This window comes from Carassius auratus, unplaced genomic scaffold (assembly GCF_003368295.1).
Source record: "Carassius auratus strain Wakin unplaced genomic scaffold, ASM336829v1 scaf_tig00214900, whole genome shotgun sequence".
Taxonomy (NCBI): Eukaryota; Metazoa; Chordata; class Actinopteri; order Cypriniformes; family Cyprinidae; genus Carassius; species Carassius auratus.
In genome coordinates, this window is record NW_020527849.1 from 28,627 (window position 1) to 48,560 (window position 19,934).

Consider the following 19,934-nt stretch of genomic DNA (forward strand, 5'->3'; position numbering starts at 1 on the left):
AAAGAAACTCGTAGTCTTGAACGCAAATGGAGAAAAATGTAACTTGGAAGTTTTTAGAATAGCATGGAAAAACAGTATGTCCAGCTATATATAGGCTCTAAAAACTGCTAGGACAGAGCATATACACAAACTCATAGAAAATAACCAAAACAATCCATTTTTATTTAGCACAGTGGCTAAATTAACAAATAACCAGACACCACCGGATTCAAATATTCCATCAATGTTTAATAGTAATGACTTTATGAATTTCTTCAATGATAAAATAGATGACTTTAGAAATACAATAGCGAATGTAGATTCTACAGTGTCTTACACTTCAGTTTCATCCATCACACCAAAAGATAAACTGCAGTGCTTTACAACTATAGGGCAGGAAGAGCTAAATAAACTTAACACTGCATCTAAACCAACAACATGTTTATTAGATCCTGTACCCACTAAATTACTGTAAGAGTTGTTACCTTTAGCCGAAGAACCGCTTCTCAATATTATGAACTCGTCGTTATCTTTAGGTCACGTCCCAAAACCATTTAAGCTGGCGGTTATTAAGCCTTTTATTAAGAAACCAAAACTAGATTCTATTGAACTGGCATTTATGTCTTAAATTTTGGAAAAAGTTGTGTCTGACAAATTGAGCTCCTTCCTGCAAAAAAAAAAAAAAAAAAAAAAAAATTATCTAAATGTAGATTTTCAGTCAGGTTTCAGGCCCCACCATAGCAAAGAAACTGCACTTCTTGCATCAGATCAAGGCTGCATCTCATTGCTAGTTTTAGTTGATCTTAGTGCTGCGTTCGACACCATAGATCATGACATACTCCTCCAAGTCATCTCATTTATCACCAGTAAAATATGGAGTGCCACAAGGATCCGTCCTGTCTCCTATTTTCAATATACATGTTGCCATTGGGTACTATTATAAAAAAAAATAATAATAAAATAAAAGGGATTCGTTTCCACCGTTATGCTGATGATACTCCGCTATATACCTCAACGAGACCAGCTGAAACTTCTAAATTATCTAAGCTAACAAGAGTGTGTTAAAAATGTAAAAGATTGGATAACCAATATTTTTTTCCTATACAATACGGATAAGACAGATATATTAATTATTGAATTAGTTTCTATTGGTTTCTATGTTTTGCCACGGGATTTACATCCTGTGGTAACTAGGATTTACACAAGCTCCAGTCTGGATCCAGAACACCGGAGAAGAGATGATGCTGACCACTCAGAGAACCCCAGATGATGCTAACCCCGAATCAACAAACAGAACTAACAAATTTTGCTACAAGTGTGACTGAATCTTATAATAATTGAAAATTGAATTAAACTTGAATTGAATTAAACTTGAATTGAATGCAAATTGAATTGAATTCAACTTGAATTGAAAAGAAAAACAGTTTTAGGCTCTAAAGAAAACATTATATGGACAAAACAGACACTATGCTACCCGATTAACCTTTACACATCTGAGATTTTAACTATTTTTATTCTTATATATTACAGTGACAAGAGACGGTGAGTTATCACAAACCTTGTCCATTAACATATTTATGCATTTAAATGTTTGTATGGTAATAGCTTAAAAAAAAAAAAGTATAAGTACAAGGATAAAATTGAGGGTATTTAGCAGTGTCCAACCAAACCAGATAAATAAATTATTCGGAATATGAACTCAGACAAATATCACATGTATGAGTCTATTACACATGATTGTTTGGGAGTGCATGTCACAGTTTGGTAGAGTTGCCCTTGACGTAAAGAGGAAGACACACTTAGAACTTGTGTGCAAATAGTATTTTGTAGTATTTTTTTCCAAACAAAATTCATGTTAAACTCACTTTGACAAAGATTTTAAGACAAACAAGATGACTAAACATTAAATGACTGGGACCCAAACGACAATATTAAACATCCAAGTACACATGGACAATACGAATCATAGTCAACTTTCCATGTGGGTTTTCAAGTTTTTCCCAGGACATCCCTCTAACTGAGTGCTTGTTATGGTAAATGAAACCAAACATGACACAAGTGTGAAAGGTAAATAGGATTGTAATGCATTTCAAAAACAGGTAGACTTAAAGATGACATCCCTTCACCCCAAAGGCATATTCCCCAACACTGAAACCCCAAAAAGAAAAGGAAAAAATTAAATAAAAATAAAAATCAAACTCTTTATTCATGTCCTTCAGTCAATAATGGCATTGCACACACACAGATACTGGTGGTGTGGCTTTATACTTATGAAGGTAGGGCAGGTGAATGACTATGTGCTAGGTTGTGCACAAGAAGTCCAACTGGGAGAAAAGGAAGAAGGGTAGTACAGTGAAGAGGTCCGTATTCCATCTCATCATCAGTTGTACAGCAGTTTTGTCCCTCGTTGGCGGCTAATACGTCATGACAGAAGGGCAGATAGAACAAGCGAGCGCATGACTGTCAATACTCATATGCAGTCCACAGAGAAAGAGTTCTGACGACATCATGTATGTGTTTTTCTTCATTAAACACACATCCATAGCAGCAGGTGGAGCCTTTTAGACCTCCCTCTGAACAACAAAAAACTAAATTTCCCATAATCCCCATAGGCAAGTTGTGGAGATATGAAAGTTCTGGGAAGTAGGTTTTCCATCAGGCCCATCCAACCCACCAAAATTGTCCCCTATCATAGCAGTCAGTTTTTTCACCCCACACCCACTGTGACCATCGTTCTTCAAACTGGGATTGAGGGGGATCATCGCTCCGGCTCAGACTCCAGAGCCAGAACCCGTTTACGCTCACGGCACTGCTTCTTATGGGCTGGCCAATCTCTCTGTTGGCACTGTGAGCCACAGTAACGTGCCACTTGGCATCGGCCACAGATGTTGAACTCCCTCAACTGCAAAGGTACAAAAACAGAGACACTATAACAGAATTGTCACAGCTCAAATAAATATAATAAAAACAAACATGTCAAAGTGACAACTGGTTGCAAAACGTATGGTATGGTCAGTATTAGCCAATTAAGAGTGTAATTTCTCAGAACATGGTGTATACTTCTGGGCAACGAAAAGATAAGACATTTTCATATAATACATGCTGCCCTGCTTTTTGTGCTATTTTGCACACCAAGTGCATTGCGTTTTTAATAAAAGTCTTATGTGAGGGTTATGTGGCTGTGTTCCGTTCCATTCTTTCTCGCCGCATCCAGCATTTTTAAACGCAACGTGTCCTCTGTGAATATATGACCTTGGACCACAAAACCAGTATTTATTTGCATGGGTATATTTGTAGTAATACAATACATTGTGTGGTTCAAAATTATCAGTTTTCTTTTATGCCACAAATCATTAGGACATTAAGTAAAGAACATGTTTAATGAAGATATGTGGTTAATTTCCTACCATAAATATATGAAAACTGAACCTCTCAATATTTAGATTTTTTTGCACTCTCATATTCCAGATATTCAAATAGTTGTTCATATATATATATATATATGATATATATATATCATAGACTGTATAAAAGCATGGACAGTGTCCATGATGTCACCCATAGGTTTCCGAAGAGAGTTTTTGAAACCAAAAGTAGGCGGAGCGGGCCGTCGCCATTTTGGCAGCCCGTCACTGCACGTCACTGTGGGGTAATAAAAAAAATCGGCAAGACGGGAGCTGGTTCCTGAAACCACGCCCACCTAGCGCAACAGCAGTGAGAGCAGCGACATTCAACCTGTCTCAAGTGGCCATGCCCTTAATTATACAGAACTTTAAGGCATAATATAATTTGAACGGATGAGTTATATAAAAAAAAAAACAAAAAAAAAAAAAAAAAATCACCCCTCTCACAGATGTCATGAATGGTAAATTTAGCTATATAGACCAAAATATATATATATTTTTTTGCACCAGGCTGTAAACATGTTTTTTTTCTTTTTTCTGCTTTAAAGTTGGGCATTTTTAAATGGGGAGTCTATGGGATTGGCTCCCTTTTGTTCCAACGCTTAAGCGGCCAGTTGACGAATAACAGTTTTAGTCACTTCCGTATGGGCTTCACGAGAGAGAGAGAGAGAGCGAGAGAGAGAGAGCGCGATATTGCGGTGTATATATATATATATATATATATATATATAGCGCCAACATCCTTCAATATATCCATATCCATATATATATATATATGGATATGGATCGCATTTTAATCGCATTTTAATCGCACATAAATATTTGACCCTTAGAACAGTGAACAGTTTAAAGTATACAATTGAATAATGACTGAATACATAAGCTTAAGCAACAAAATATTGTTTATTTTTGTTCAACCAAGTCTAGCAGACCAGTGCAATTTTTGCCATTAAGTGTAGTAATGGCATATTTAGAAACAATTTAGAAATAGTACATTTCAGAAATTCAGGTAGCTTATAGGTGCTGGAACCTTCTGTAAAGTGTTTTTTAAGTAATACACAATACTGTCAATTACATTCAGAACATTGGAAACCCTGACTATTAGAAAACATCTCTCTGTTGCTTCAGAGGCCATAACATACAAAGTCCAACTCTCAATAACCTTGGCCAAAACAATAAAGAGTTCAACATAAACTGTTGCACCAACAAAATAATACATAGTTCAACATGAAGTGTAAAGTCCACGCTAGCTGCTATATGTTTTACGTTGAGGTGATACTTGAGGTTCGATCATGTGCTGCGGTGATATGCGAACGCTAGTTGGTGCTTCAGTATAATCGGTCCGCCGAAACTCATCCAGTGAGAAACGTTCCGCGGTGCAAAAATAAGTTATTAAAAATGTGGGAATGTTTTTTCTGTAACTAATTAATCTTAACGCGTTATTTTTTGTGTAATTAATTAATCTCAATTAACGCGTTAAAGTCCCGGCCCTAATATATATATATATATATATATATATATATATATATATATATATATATATATATATATATATATATATATCCATACAAATTAGGGCTGTCGCGATATACCGGTATTGACGATAACCATGATATTCAAATTCACAATTATCGATATCGTGTTAATTTAGTGTATGAGGATATATTAGTGATAACCGCAATATTTAAAATGAACAGTTCTCTTATGATGACACCAGATGTAAATACTTGGTAACAGTACCTGGTTGTGTGCTCAGGTGGCAGTATCGTGCCTTAACTCTGACACCTGTCACACAAGACGACGACGCAGCACTCGCAGCTACTCTGAGGAGAGCTGTGTTCATCAGAGTAAGTTGTTATTATTTTACTAGTCATAGACTGGGAAATATTATATAACCTATTAACAGCGGTTTTCTGTGTTCATATACTTAAGTAAAGGGTGATTATTTTAATAAGTACCGCGTTTTTTCACTCGTCTTATTTTTGTATTTGCAATCAATACGGCCTGTACATAGTAACACTTTATTTATTTCTTTGTTCAAATCTATGAACAGTTACACGATTAAAACGGATCTTGAAAAACTGAGCGACCACATTGCTACATTAAACTCTGTAAATGTTAAGTTGGTCACAGTGCCATGCACTTAATGCCTCATCTGTGGTCATTCTTCAATAAGGTTCATTAGTTAACATTAGTTAATTGCATTTATCCTGGCCTTAGTCATATTATAGTTTAGTTTATCAATACTGACACCTTGTGGACATTTTAAGTAGCACGTCTCCTATAAAAATACAGCAGCCATTTTAGGATGTTAGAGCTCATGGCAGCAGAGTGTGAAGGTGCATCCACGTCCTTCCTTCTCGTTTTACTCTTGAAAACAGCACAATCTGTAAGTTTAAAATGTTAATCTAAGCAGTAAAATATTGTTACATGTATTTTGATAGGTTGTACTCATGTTTGAGAACTAGTTACATCTGACATGTTAACTGTAAATAGGGGTATATATTGAGATGCTTGATTGTTCTTGATTTACATCATAGCTATCTTCTAAATTATATAAAGGTTATATATGTTTGATCTATGTGAACTGAATGTACCATGGTAAGAGATATGTTTTCATATTATTGTTCATTTGTGTTACAGTTTTCACAAACTTAAGCTGAAGGCAGAAGAGTGAAAATATTTACTTCACATTGAGAGTTTAACACTGGATTACATGCACTCTATCGAAAAAAAAAAAACAGAATGTCGCACCCGTCAAAACATAGCCAAGCTTCCAAGCTGAAAACCAGGTCAGAGGCTAAATCTTCAGCCAGCAACGCTACATCCTCACGCCGCTCTCATAGATCTAATGCAAGTCAAGCTGCAGCTGAAGCACGCGCAAAGGCAGAGGCCGCACGCACAAGAGCTGAGTTTGCAAAGCGCCAGATAGATATGGAGGTTGAAAAGGCTAGGATTAAAGCAACGCTAAATGCTCTGAAAGAGGAGGGTGAAGCTTAAGCAGCTCTCGCAGCAGCAAAGGTATTGGAATCTGCTGCAAGCTGTTCAAATGACGAAACTGAAAGGAGTAGTTCTTTGGCCGCTGAACGTACAGAAGAATACATTCGGACACACTTTTCTCAGAACCAGAGTATAAAGAGAGAAGAAGACACTCCTGGAATCAACCAGTCTACCCCTAACGCTGTAAATGTAATAAGCAGACATGACCAAACGGGGTATCAGCGAACAAGGCAGTCAAATAGCTTTCCCACTCATGTGAGAAATCCCTGCTCACCAAGTGAACCAGTACCTCAATCCAGAGAGGTGTCTGATCTTGCAGTGTTTCTTGCACGCCGTGATCTTCTCACTTCCAGTTTCAAAGTATTTGACAACAAGCCAGAGAATTACATACCCTGGAAAATAGCATTTAGGAATGCCATTGATGGTCTAGATCTAAAAGGCAATGAAGAGATTGATTTGCTTACCAAGTGGCTCGGCGGGGAGTCCCTCCAACATGCTATGAGAATAAGAGCAGCCCATGCACATGATCCTGAAGCTGGTCTCACACATTTATGGCAACGTTTGGACAAAAAATTTGGTTCCCCAGAGGTAATTGAAGCATCTTTATTCAAACGTTTAGAGAATTTCGCTAAGATTTCTCACAAAGACTTCAATCAGTTGCAAGCACTCGCAGATCTGCTATTGGAAGTTCAAGCGATGAAAGAAGAAGGAAATCTACCTGGTCTTGGATTCCTTGACACATCAAAGGGAATAAACTCTATTGTCGAAAAACTGCCACAGAATCTTCAGGAATCATGGATTGTTAAGGGAACAAAATACAAGAAAGAATACCTACTTCATTATCCTCCTTTCTCATACTTTGTTGAGTTTGTCAATGAAAATGCTGAAATGAGAACAGATCCCAGCTTCTCTTTTCAATCTTCTAATGCATTGCCTCTGAAAGCTGAAACATTCCAAATGAAGCAGTCAAGATTCAGACCTTCTATCTCTGCTAGCAAAACAGAGGTGGAATCAAACTTATCTGTAAGTTCCAAAACCAGTTCAGTTGACCTGACAAGTCAATGCCCCCTTCATAAACAGAACCATACACTAGCGAAATGTAGAGGTTTCAGAATGAAGTCTTTAGCTGAAAGGAAGAGGTTTCTTAAAGAGAACTTGATCTGCTACAAGTGCTGCGTTTCTTCAGACCACAGAGCCAAAGACTGCAAAATGACTATCCATTGTTCAGAATGCAATAGTCATGACCATGTTTCTGCTCTTCATGATGGTCCAGCTCCATGGCTTGAAAAGAGACCCACCATACCAACAGAGGTTCAAGGCGGGGAGCAAGAAGAACCAACCTCCACAGTGACCACGTCCGTCTGTACAGAAATATGTGGAACAGGTTTACAAGGAAAGTCATGTTCAAAAATTTGCCTAGTCAACGTTTACCCTGATGGTTGTTCTGAGAAAAAGAACCGTGTGTACATCATGTTGGACGATCAAAGTAACCTATCTTTAGCGAGGTCAGCCTTCTTTCATACATTCAATGTTCAAGGTGAAGTTTTTCCTTACACAATGAGAACATGCTCAGGCACAGTTGATACTAGTGGAAGGAGAGCAAAGGGTTTTGTGGTTGAATCCTTGGATGGGAAAATATCAATGATGCTTCCAACACTCATAGAGTGTAATTCAATCCCTGATAACAGACTGGAGATTCCAACTCCTGAAGCCGCTTCTTACCACCCTCATCTTCGTGCCATTGCATCTCAGATACCTCCACTGGATCCCGTAGCTGACATTCTCATTCTCATAGGGAGAGATCTTATCCGTGCGCACAAGGTCCGCAGACAGCGCAACGGTCCTCACAATGCTCCATATGCCCAACTCCTCGATCTGGGATGGGTGATTGTAGGAGATATGTGCCTCGGTGGAGCTCACAAGCCCACGGTGAACACCTTCAAAACTAGCGTCCTTGAGAACGGCAGACCCAGCTTTCTCACACCTTGCAGAAACAGCATTCGTTCAAAAGAAAAGTTCACTAATGAAAAGCACAGGCTAATATCGAGCACGAAACGATCTCACGACATTGGCAAGCATATCTTCAAACAAACCAAAGAAGATAACATGCTTGCACTATCTGGAGAAGATGAGGTTTTCCTGGATATTATGGACAGTGAATTCACCAAAGACAAATCTAATAGTTGGGTGGCTCCACTCCCGTTCCGCTGTCCCAGAGAGCGTTTACCCAATAATAGAGACCAGGCTGTCAGTCGTCTATTATCACTTCGTCGTTCTCTGAAAAAGAAGACAGACATGAAAGACCATTATGTGGATTTCTTGGAGACAATGTTAAAAAAAAGACATGCGGAGATTGCTCCCCCTCTTGAAGACAATAAGGAATGTTGGTACCTCCCAAGTTTTGGCATTTATCACCCACAAAAGCCAGGAAAGATCAGGATAGTGTTTGATTCAAGTGCTCAATACAACAACGTCTCTTTGAATCAAGTTCTCCTTAAAGGCCCAGACCTGAACAACAGCCTGATAGGTGTGATTGTCCGTTTCAGATCTGACTCCTATGCTGTGATGGCAGACATTGAGCAAATGTTTCACAGCTTTCTGGTCAAAGAGGACCATCGAGATTACCTGCGCTTCTTGTGGTTTAAGGATCACAACCTTGATGGAGACATCATAGAGTATCGAATGAGGGTCCACGTTTTTGGTAATTGCCCCGCCCCATCAGTAGCTGTATACGGGCTCAAAAAAACAGCTGTAGAGGGAGAGTCAGAGTATGGAAGTGATGCAAGGCTCTTCATCGAACGCCATTTCTATGTGGACGATGGGCTAAAATCATTCAGTTCTGAAGCTGAAGCTGTTGATGTATTGCACAGAGCTCAACAGATGCTAGCACAATCCAACCTCCGCCTACACAAAATCTCGTCCAATAGCCCCGTTGTCATGAGAGCTTTCCCGAATGAAGATCTGGCAACTACACTGCAGGGCCTTGATCTTGGTGTAAACTCACTATCCATACAACGAAGCTTAGGATTGTGTTGGGACTTGGCAACAGATGCATTTGTTTTTCAAGTATCCATCAGTGACAAACCTTACACTAAGCGAGGAGTGCTTTCTACCATCAACAGCTTGTACGATCCTCTAGGATTTGTAGTACCTGTAAGCATTGAGGGTCGGTCCATCCTGAGAGACATCTCTGGAGATGCAGATGATTGGGATGTCATTCTGCCCAATGAGAAACAAGAGAAATGGCAAAAATGGAAAGATTCTCTTAAACATCTGCAAGGATTAAAAATCTCAAGAATGTATACCTCCATTTCATTGTCTAGTGCACACAAGAAAGAGATCATTGTGTTTTGTGATGCTTCCACTAAAGCTGTAGGAACAGTAGCTTACCTGAAAGTTACTAACCCAGATGGTCTGAGTGAAGTTGGGTTCCTCTTCGGCAGAGCAAAACTTGCTCCTAAGCCGGATGTCACTGTCCCTCGGCTTGAGTTATGCGCGGCTGTACTAGCAGTGGAAGTAGCTGAAATGCTATAAGAACAGCTGGACACAACACTGGACAATGTAAGACTCTAAAGTAGTGCTAGGCTAAATCTACAATGAGACGAGGCGTTTTCACGTCTACGTTCATAATAGAGTACAGCACATTAGACACTCTACGGGACCGCATCAGTGGAACGTTGTGCCCACTCATCTTAATCCAGCCGATCCTGCAAGCAGAGGGCTCCCCTCAGAACAACTGACTTCATCATATTGGCTTAAAGGTCCTCCATTCCTCCTACACACAAGACAAGACGAACTTGATAAAAGGTCCTACACCCTCATCAATCCTGAAACAGATGCAGAGCTTCGTCCTGAGTGTATTACCTGTGTGACTAGTGTGTCACAGAAAAACCTTGGGAGTGAAAGGTTCCAACGATTCTCTAGATGGAGCTCCCTGTTAAAGGCCATAGCACGATTGCAACACATAGCCAAGTGTGTCAAACCTGGGTCAGGAGATGTCTGTCGCGGATGGCACATTTGCAGCCAGTTTAAAGATGAAGAGCAGCTGAAGCAGGCTACAGTTACTATCATTCAAACGGTTCAGAGAGAAGTATACAGAGATGACTTTAAATGCCTAGAACAAGGACAGTCTGTAAAAAAGTCAAGTCCTCTCAGCAAACTCTGTCCATTTATTGACTCAGAAGGGTGTCTCAGAGTAGGGGGTCGGCTGGGGAGTGCTCAATTGCCATCTGTAGAACTTCATCCAGCTCTCATACCTGGGAAACATCATGTTACTCAGCTTTTGATTCGATACTTTCATGAGAAGGTATATCACCAAGGCCGACACCTCACGGAAGGTGCCATAAGGGCAGGTGGTTACTGGATTGTTGGAGGTAAGAGATCAGTCAGCAGCTCCATTTACAACTGTGTCACCTGTCGCAAATTGAGAGGCAAACAAGAGGAGCAGATAATGGCTGAGTTACCAGCTGACAGATTACACGTAGACCCGCCATTCACATTTGTTGGATTGGATGTCTTTGGTCCATGGCCAGTTGTGGTCAGGAAAACACGAGGATGCCCAGCAGAAGCTAAAAGATGGGCTGTCATATTTACTTGCATGACTACACGGGCGATTCACCTAGAAGTGATTGAGTCTATGAGTGCCTCATGTTTTATCAATTCCCTGCGGCGTTTCTTTGCGATCAGAGGGCCCGCTAAGGTCTTGAGGTCTGATTGTGGAACCAACTTTGTGAGAGCCTGCAAAGAGCTACAAATTGACAAGAAAGGTTGCCACAACACAAACATCCAAGCTTACCTGTCTGATAACCAATGCTGCTGGCAGTTCAATTCTCCTCATGCTTCACATATGGCAGGGTCCTGGGAGTGCATGATTGGAGTTTCCCTGACGTATTCTCGATGCTATGCTTCTTCAACACAGCTCTGAAAGACTGACACATGAAGTTTTAATAACGTTCATGGCAGAAGTGAGTGCAATTGTGAATGCTCGTCCCTTAACTACAGTCTCTACTGATCCAGAACAACCAATGATACTAACACCAGCAATGCTCCTTACGCAGAAAGTTGGAGCCCCACCTGTACCACATGGCCAATTTGAAAGCTACGATCTGTGCAGAGCTCAGTGGCGGCGAGTTCAGTATTTAGCCAATGTCTTCTGGGGAAGATGGAAGAATGAATATTTAAGTGGACTTCAGAAACGTCGCAAGTGGCGCACAGCTAAGCCAAACTTACAGAATGGAGATGTTGTGCTTCTGAAAGATGCTCAGGAGAAAAGAAATGACTGGCCAGTTGGCATTATAACTAAAACTTACCCAAGTGAGGATGGCAAAGTCAGAAAGATTGAAGTAAAAATCATAAAGAAAGGTGAACCAAGATTCTTTCTGAGACCCGTCACTGAAGTGGTTCTTCTGGTTTCAAAGGACACTAATTAACGTAGTTAACAATTTGGATGTTGACGCCTTTGGTACTGTTCAAGCTTGATGTGACATCTGTTGATGTCAGGCGGGGAGTATCCTGGCCTTAGTCATATTATAGTTTAGTTTATCAATACTGACACCTTGTGGACATTTTAAGTAGCAGGTCTCCTATAAAAATACAGCAGCCATTTTAGGATGTTAGAGCTCATGGCAGCAGAGTGTGAAGGTGCATCCACGTCCTTCCTTCTCGTTTTACTCTTGAAAACAGCACAATCTGTAAGTTTAAAATGTTAATCTAAGCAGTAAAATATTGTTACATGTATTTTGATAGGTTGTACTCATGTTTGAGAACTAGTTACATCTGACATGTTAACTGTAAATAGGGGTATATATTGAGATGCTTGATTGTTCTTGATTTACATCATAGCTATCTTCTAAATTATATAAAGGTTATATATGTTTGATCTATGTGAACTGAATGTACCATGGTAAGAGATATGTTTTCATATTATTGTTCATTTGTGTTACAGTTTCACAAATTGGGCTTCAGTAAACAAAGTTTGACCCTGAAAGCTGTCTACGACTTTTACTAAGCCTTTGTTTAGCTCGCTGCAAAAGCAAACTTAAGCTGAAGGCAGAAGAGCATTAGTTAACATATATAAATAACATAAATAATAACGAACAATAATTCCACAGCATTTATTAATCTTAGTTTGTGTTAATTTCAGCATTTACTAATGCATTGTTAAAATCACAAGTTGTGTTTGTAAACATTAATGTACTATGAACATTGAATAACTCTATTTTTATTAACATTAACAAAGATTAATAAATTGTGTAATAAATGTATTGTTCATTCATGTTCGTTAATACATTAAGGTTAACAAATGGCATCTTATTGTAAAGTGTTACCATTAATATTTATTCATTATACTGTTGAACCTGACAGTATTTTCTCTCTTGTTATTTCATAAGAGCTTCAAAGAAGACGTAGAAAGCCAGAGTCTTGTGCCCTGGGTTTATCAGTATCATTATGCTCGTTGGGTGAAAAAGAAAAACTCAAACAAAGTAAAACATAATTTGACTAATATCTTGCCCACCCCAAGGTTTCTAAAGATATCACGATATATCGACATCGAGAGTTCTTATGGCCACAATAACCGTGATATGAAAAATCTAATATTGTGACAGCCCTAATACACACACACACACACACACATATATATATGTGACCAATCACGGAAAGTAGGGACACAAGTCGGTTCTGGGGCATTTTGAGTTATTCACAGATACTAAAAGTGTAGTCTCCAAGCTTTCCAACGATGTGTAACACATGGAAATCTGATAATATTTGGAGAAGTTGTGGTCATTTGAAGGTATTGAAGGATTCCCGACCAAGTATTGAGTGCATAACTGAACATAATTATTTGAAGGTTGACTTTTTTTGTATTAAAAACAATTTTCTTTTATTGGTCGGATGAAATACGCTAATTTTTTGAGATCTGAATTTTGGGTTTTCATGAGCTGTATGCCAAAATCATCAGTATTAAAACAATAAAAGACCTGAAATATTTCAGTTGGTGTGCAATGAATCTAAAATATATGAAAGTTTAATTTTTATCATTACATTATGGAAAATAATGAACTTTTATCACAATATGCTAATTTTTTGAGAAGGACCTGCATCTCCGCAGATATGCATCTTTGGTCTATAAATCCTGGTCTATATAAAAAATAAAATAAAAAAAACGCTGCTGACATGACTGAATATGAATGAGTGGTGAATTTCTATTCAAAATGTGGCATAATACGGATTTATTATTTTGCACTCCTGACATAAATTACTAAATAACTGTCACTGCAACAATGTTTTGTCAAAACATTGGTAAAATATCAAAGCTAAAGTCTTTCAACTTTTAAAGGATGCACAGTTTGTCGAGATCAAATCAGAGAGTGATGTTTAACATGCTGTGAAAGTGCCATCACCGATCCTTGCAAGCAAAGGGGTTAATGAAAGAGGATACGAACGGCTGCCGCCGCTGGACGAGTCTGTGGCCGTGCATCTCTGCCCGCCAGCAGCTATTGGATGGAAAGCCAAGGCCAACCATCCGTCCAAACCCTGCCGTACGACGTCGGCGCTCGCCGGGCGTGCCTACTCATTGGCAGGGCAAGCAGCCGCGGCGCTCCACTCTATGGCGGTGCTTCAAGTCTTCCAGGCCAAACTTCTCGCCGCCACCGACGAGTCTGGCCCAGATGTCGCCACGCTCAGGGAGCTGAGAAGTGCAACAGACTTGGCGCTGCGTGCTACCAAGAGCACCGCCCAGGCCATTGGGCGCTCGATGGCTAACCTGGTCGTCTTGGAGCGCCACTTATGGCTCAACCTTACGGAGATCAAGGATGCTGACAGAGCGCAGTTCCTAGATGCACCGATCTCTCCCTCAGCGGCCTCTTTGGCCCGGCGATAGAGGGATTCGCCGACCGTTTCACAGAGGCGCAGAAGTCGTCCCAGGCAATGCGACACTTCCTGCCGAAGCGCGCTTCATCTGCTGCCAGTCGCCCCAGACAGGTGCCGATTCGTCAGCCTCCTAAGCAAGCGCCAGCTGCTACCACCGCAGCCCAGCCGGTGAAACTCGAGCCTCGACACCGTTCTCGCTCGGCCACCAGACGGTATCAGTATCCCAAGCGCATGGGACCCCGGCCCAAGATAGTGCTGGACCCTGCGCCGCTGCCGTCATCCTGATCGACAGGAAAGAAAAGAGGAGGGGGCTAAGTCTCGCCACAGCCGGACCACCCCCCAAACTGCCCCATGTGTTCTGCCGTCCATCTCCAGATGTCGACGAAGTTGTTCCTGCTGCAAACAATGGGCCCTTGTTAGCGCCCAGACAGCAAAGCGCTGTTATAGTGCAAAAAACAAAAAACACACTCCTTCACAAAAAGAGCAGTTTTCCTCACACAACACTCACGAGTGCTATGTCCCCCCACGGCGGTCAATCACTCGAGTTAATACAACCTCTGTCCATCCGGGCCTCACAATGGCAAGCCATTCCCGGGGTATCAGATTGGGTCATGGGAGTAATAAAACACGGCTATTCCCTTCAGTTCGCACGACGGCCACCACGCTTTCGCGGGGCGGTCACCACTTCAGTGCACAAAGAGAACGCTCACGTTCTTCGTGCCGAAGTGAAAAATCTGCTGGTGAAGGGAGCTATAGAAATCGTTCCCCCAGCACACCGCGACTCAGGGTTTTACAGCCGTTACTTCCTGGTTCCCAAGAAGGATGGTGGGCTGCGCCCCATCCTCGATTTAAGACATCTGAACCGTGCCCTCATGAGATGGCGCTTCAGAATGATCACATTGAAACAAATCCTCTCGCAAATACGCTCAGGGGATTGGTTCTTTTCGCTGGATCTGAAAGACGCTTACTTTCACATCCAGATAGCCCCCCGTCACAGGCCGTTCTTGAGATTTGCCTTCGAGGGCGTGGCTTACCAATACAAGGTCCTCCCCTTTGGGCTGTCTCTGGCACCTCGCACGTTCACAAAGTGCATGGATGCGGCTCTCTCCCCTCTCAGGCAGAAGGGCATCCGCATTCTCAATTACCTCGACGACTGGCTCGTTCTAACTCAGTCAGAGGGGGAGGCATTGGGTTACAGAACTGTGCTCCTCAGCCATCTGGAATGCCTGGGGCTCAGGGTGAACTTTGTCAAGAGCTCACTGTCCCCCAGCCGACGGATATCGTTTCTGGGAACAGTGTTAGACTCAGTGACGATGAGGGCAACAATGGTGAAGGAGCGCGCTGCGGCTCTACAGCGACTTGCGGCCTCTTTCAAAATAGGTGCTTCTCGACCCCTAAAGACATTCCAGAAGCTGCTGGGTCTTATGGCGGCGGCATCGCCGGTGCTGGAGCTCGGGCTGCTTCGTATGCGCCCCCTCCAATATTGGCTGAAACCACGTGTTCCACCTCATGCATGGCGTCACGGACGTTTGAATATCAAGGTGAGTCAGGACTGTATTTCGGCCCTGGAGGGACATGCAATGGATGGAACGGGGTGCTCCACTTGGTATGGTTTGCAGAAGGAAAGTGATCTCCACAGACGCGTCCAACAAGGGTTGGGGCGCGCTGTGCGAAGGGAAACCCGCTTTCGGCCAATGTTCGAAAGAGGAGAGCAGGCTTCACATCAACTGCCTCGAGATGATTGCAGTTCAACGAGCCTGCCAGAGCTTCCTGTCAGACCTAAAAAGCCACCACGTGCTGGTCAGATCGGACAGCATGACGGTGGTCTCTTATATAAATCACCAAGGTGGGCTGTCATCGACGCGTCTCTTCAGACTGACGTCGCGACTGCTGGAATGGACCCAAAGTAATTTGGGGTCCCTGAGAGCAGTGCATCTTCCGGGCAAGCTGAACAAGGGCGCGGATATGCTGTCAAGAAGCGGAGTCTCCTCAGAAGAGTGGAGACTCCACCCGCAGACGGTTCAGAAGATATGGGAGGTCTTTGGCAGAACGGAAATAGACCTCTTTGCCTCAAAAGACAACTCTCATTGCCCAATATATTTTTCCAAGATCAAGGACGCGATGTCCCAGGACTGGCCCAACCGTCTTCTTTATGCTTTTCCTCCGGTCCCTCTGATTCCCCAAGTAATCAGGCGGGTCAGGGACCAGAGATGCAGGGTTCTGCTTGTAGCCCCATTCTGGGAAAATCAGCACTGGATAGCCGACCTGTCGCAGATGCTGACTGCAGCCCCATGGCCCATTCCCCTGAGACGGGACCTCCTTTCTCAGGCGGACGGGACGATTTGGCATCCACACCCAGAGAAGTGGTCTCTGCACCTTTGGTCGCTCGACGGGAGCCCGCGGGACTCCCTGAGCGTGTGCTAGACACAATTTCACAGGCTAGAGCTCCGTCTACACGACGCCTCTATGCCTCCAAATGGTCTGTGTTCTCCACATGGTGTTCAGACCATGGTGAAAGCCCGACCTCTTGTGACGTATCAGTGATACTGTCATTTTTGCAAGAGCTCTTGGAGAAGGGACGATCCCCCTCCACGCTCAAGGTCTATGTAGCAACTATAGCGGCGTCACACGCCCTTATAGCAGGCCAGTCGGTGGGCAGAAACGACTTAGTCGTCCGATTTATGAGAGGTGCCAGACGGCTTCATCTGCCTTGCCCTCCCACCGTCCCTTCTTGGGACCTGCCCACGGTGCTGAGAGCCCTGAAGGGGGCCCCCTTTGAACCGCTACAGTCCATAGGCCTTAAAGCCCTGTCGCTAAAGACCGCTCTGCTATTGGCACTAGCGTCTGTTAAGCGTGTGGGTGATTTGCAAGCACTTTCGATAAGCCCTAATTGCCTAGAATTCGGGCCTAACGACTCGAGGGTCGTCCTGAAACCGAGGCATGGCTATGTGCCAAAGGTGCTCTCCACACCCTTTAGAGCACAAGTGGTCACCCTCTCTGCGTTACAAAGCACAGAGGAGGATCCAGGGCTGAATCTACTTTGCCCAGTGAGGGCTCTAAAAGTCTACATAGAGCGTTCTGCGCCAATAAGACGATCAGAACAGCTCTTCATATGCTTTGGAAACCACACCAGAGGGTTACCGGTCTCTAAGCAAAGACTTTGAAGGTGGATTGTTGATGCAATCCAGCTAGCCTACTCTTCTTTGGGCCTGCAAAGCCCAATTGGAGTAAGAGCCCATTCGACGAGAGCAGTGTCTTCGTCTTGGGCATGGTCTAATGGTGTGACTATCGCAGAAATTTGTGAGGCGGCTGGCTGGAGCTCGCCGTCCACATTTGCTAGATTTTACAATCTAGACGTCCCGGCGCTTCATGCTAGGGTACTTTCTGTGTGAAGGTCACCTTCTTGTTCCTCATTTGCATGCTCTTGGCCATTCTTGCCCAAGGCTCAAACTCTACTCGTATGCACTCGGTCCCTTGGCTACTGAGGCGATACGAACACGGGATGATCAGGCTAGGCCAGACGTAACCTCATTGAGCTTATTCTGACCCTAGTTGCTATTATCATATCTTGGTTTAACAAATCAAGTTTGATTGCGTTGGTCGTCCTCCCTTCTTAGCATGGCGTGATTGAACTGGGTTCCCATATGCGTCTTCGACGCAGTACGAGTGAAGTATTGAAAGGGAACGTACTCGGTTACTAACGTAACCTCGGTTCCCTGAAATACGGGAACGAGTACTGCGTTCCTTGCCATGCTAAAAAGGCTGCACAACTCAGTCGACGCTTCAGTCGAAGTAACCTGAATTCCTGTGGCAAAGCGGCCAATATATAGCCAGATTCCCCGCCCATATTGGCGGGCTTTGGCGGGCTTCGCTGCCATAGGTTCGTGCAGCACCGCTGCCAAGCCATTGGTTTGTTTTAATAGCACTGCACGATCCAATGGCTGTGCAGTTTCACTGCGTGATTGAATAAGGCTTCAGTTCAGGAGAAAAAAGGGGTTTTTCCCATATGCGTCTTCGACGCAGTACTCGTTCCCGTATTTCAGGGAACCGAGGTTACGTTAGTAACCGAGTACGTTTTACATTGTAGGTTAGAGAAATCGAAAACCGAAACGACCGCGGAAATGGAAAACGAGACACGGGATGCAATTCGCTCTTGTATGGAGAACATTCAACTCTTTTTCAAACTGAAGCCAGAACAAGAAGAATGTTTGATAAACATTTTAAATGGAGGTGATGTTGTGGCCCTACTCCCGACTGGTTTTGGGAAAAGTTTAATTTATCAATTGTTACCGTTAGTTAGCGAGAAACTGGGGAGGCCAAAGGCCGGCAAGGCTATAGTTGTAATTGTGTCCCCCTTGGTTGCACTCGTGGAGGATCAGGTCAAGGAGGCAGAAAAACTTGGTCTGTGTGCTGCACAGTTTGGCGTGCACAATGATCAAGATATAATGGCGGGGTATTACAGCCTTATTTTTGGTAGCCCCGAATCCTGGATTCTGAATCCCAAATGGCGAGCTATGCTAGCATCAACGCTTTATCAAGACAACCTTGTCGCCATGGTTGTCGACGAGGCACACGTCGCATACAAATGGTGAGTCAAAAATAAGTTTAGAGGCCGTGATTGTACCGTGTATGCGTAGATTAACTTCGCATAATCTGCAAAAGTCGTTTACAGCCATGTTCACTCCGGTATTTCGCTCGCATCATCATGTGTTAACAACAGGTTTACAGTGGAAGTTCAATCATAGATTTGAGTTCGATGCATGATGTCTGTGCTTCGATGCGGCTGTACAGGTGCATAACATACGTCATAACTAAACGTATCTGATTGGCTTACGTGTAACCAATGATTTTAAACTTCAGACAAGCGCCCCCTAGCGAGAGAGAAAACACTTCTCTATTATGCCATTCCAGACTCTGTCTACGAAGCAAAGTGAAGTAGCAGAGTCTGGTATTACCAGGCTACAGGGAAGGGGCTCTGAGCTCGGGAATGGCCCGAACCTAGAGTACCCCCCCAAAAAGCAATAGCGGAAAGGACAGCCGCCAGACTAAGGACCCCCCACAATAGCGTTGAGATCTGGCGGGGGCTGATATTTAGAAAGTCAGCTGGTTGGCAGGTCGGAAGAGCCTATGTACTCCAGTGGGAGCAACTTTACCTATTTGGAGAGATAGGCCCTACCGGCTGCTTGTATCGGACTACGTGATTTGGGGCGCCCGATCGGGAGGGCTCGAGCCGTTGCACAACCAGAGAACCTCACTGCATTGGAACGGATGAGCCCTACCGGCCGATAACGGAGGAGCAACGTGATTGGATAGCCCGACCAGGAGGGCCCGGGCAACCAGGGCAGATAACTGACCGAGAGGACCCATGGAGCCTCTGACTGGAGATCAAGACTCAGGACGACGGACGTGTAGGTCCTCTCAGTTGAGCAGATAAACGAGCTTTGGACCGCCGACAAAGAGGACTCTTGCAACACCTGACGGGAGATCAATACTCACGGCATCAGATGGATAAGACATGTTTGTGGGCAGCAAGAAAAAAAAACCCAACCGGAAGCACTCTCACCGACATCTGACACGAGCACAATACTCAACGGCATCAGACGGGTAAGCCTCGCCGGCCGGGGAGCGGGAAGAGGAAAACCCGAGTGCGGGGGCTCTCGCAGCATCCGATGGGAGATCAGG

At 43.3% G+C, this 19,934-nt stretch overlaps 1 protein-coding gene across 4 annotated transcripts in view; it reads right to left on the reverse strand.

Annotated features, from left to right (window-relative positions):
• Nucleotides 1–1,398: 1,398 nt before the first annotated feature.
• The window catches only part of LOC113093152 (zinc finger MYND domain-containing protein 19-like), an 81,838-nt gene continuing 63,302 nt past the window's right edge, over nucleotides 1,399–19,934 (reverse strand). For 2 of the 4 annotated variants that reach the window (XM_026259004.1, XM_026259005.1), the window contains exon 7: nucleotides 1,400–2,881. In XM_026259004.1, the coding sequence (XP_026114789.1) occupies nucleotides 2,738–2,881 (144 nt within the window). In that variant the 3' untranslated portion in view covers nucleotides 1,400–2,737. Of the gene's footprint in view, nucleotides 2,882–19,934 lie in introns of all 4 variants that reach the window. The other 2 variants (XM_026259003.1, XM_026259006.1) reach the window with 2 other exon arrangements.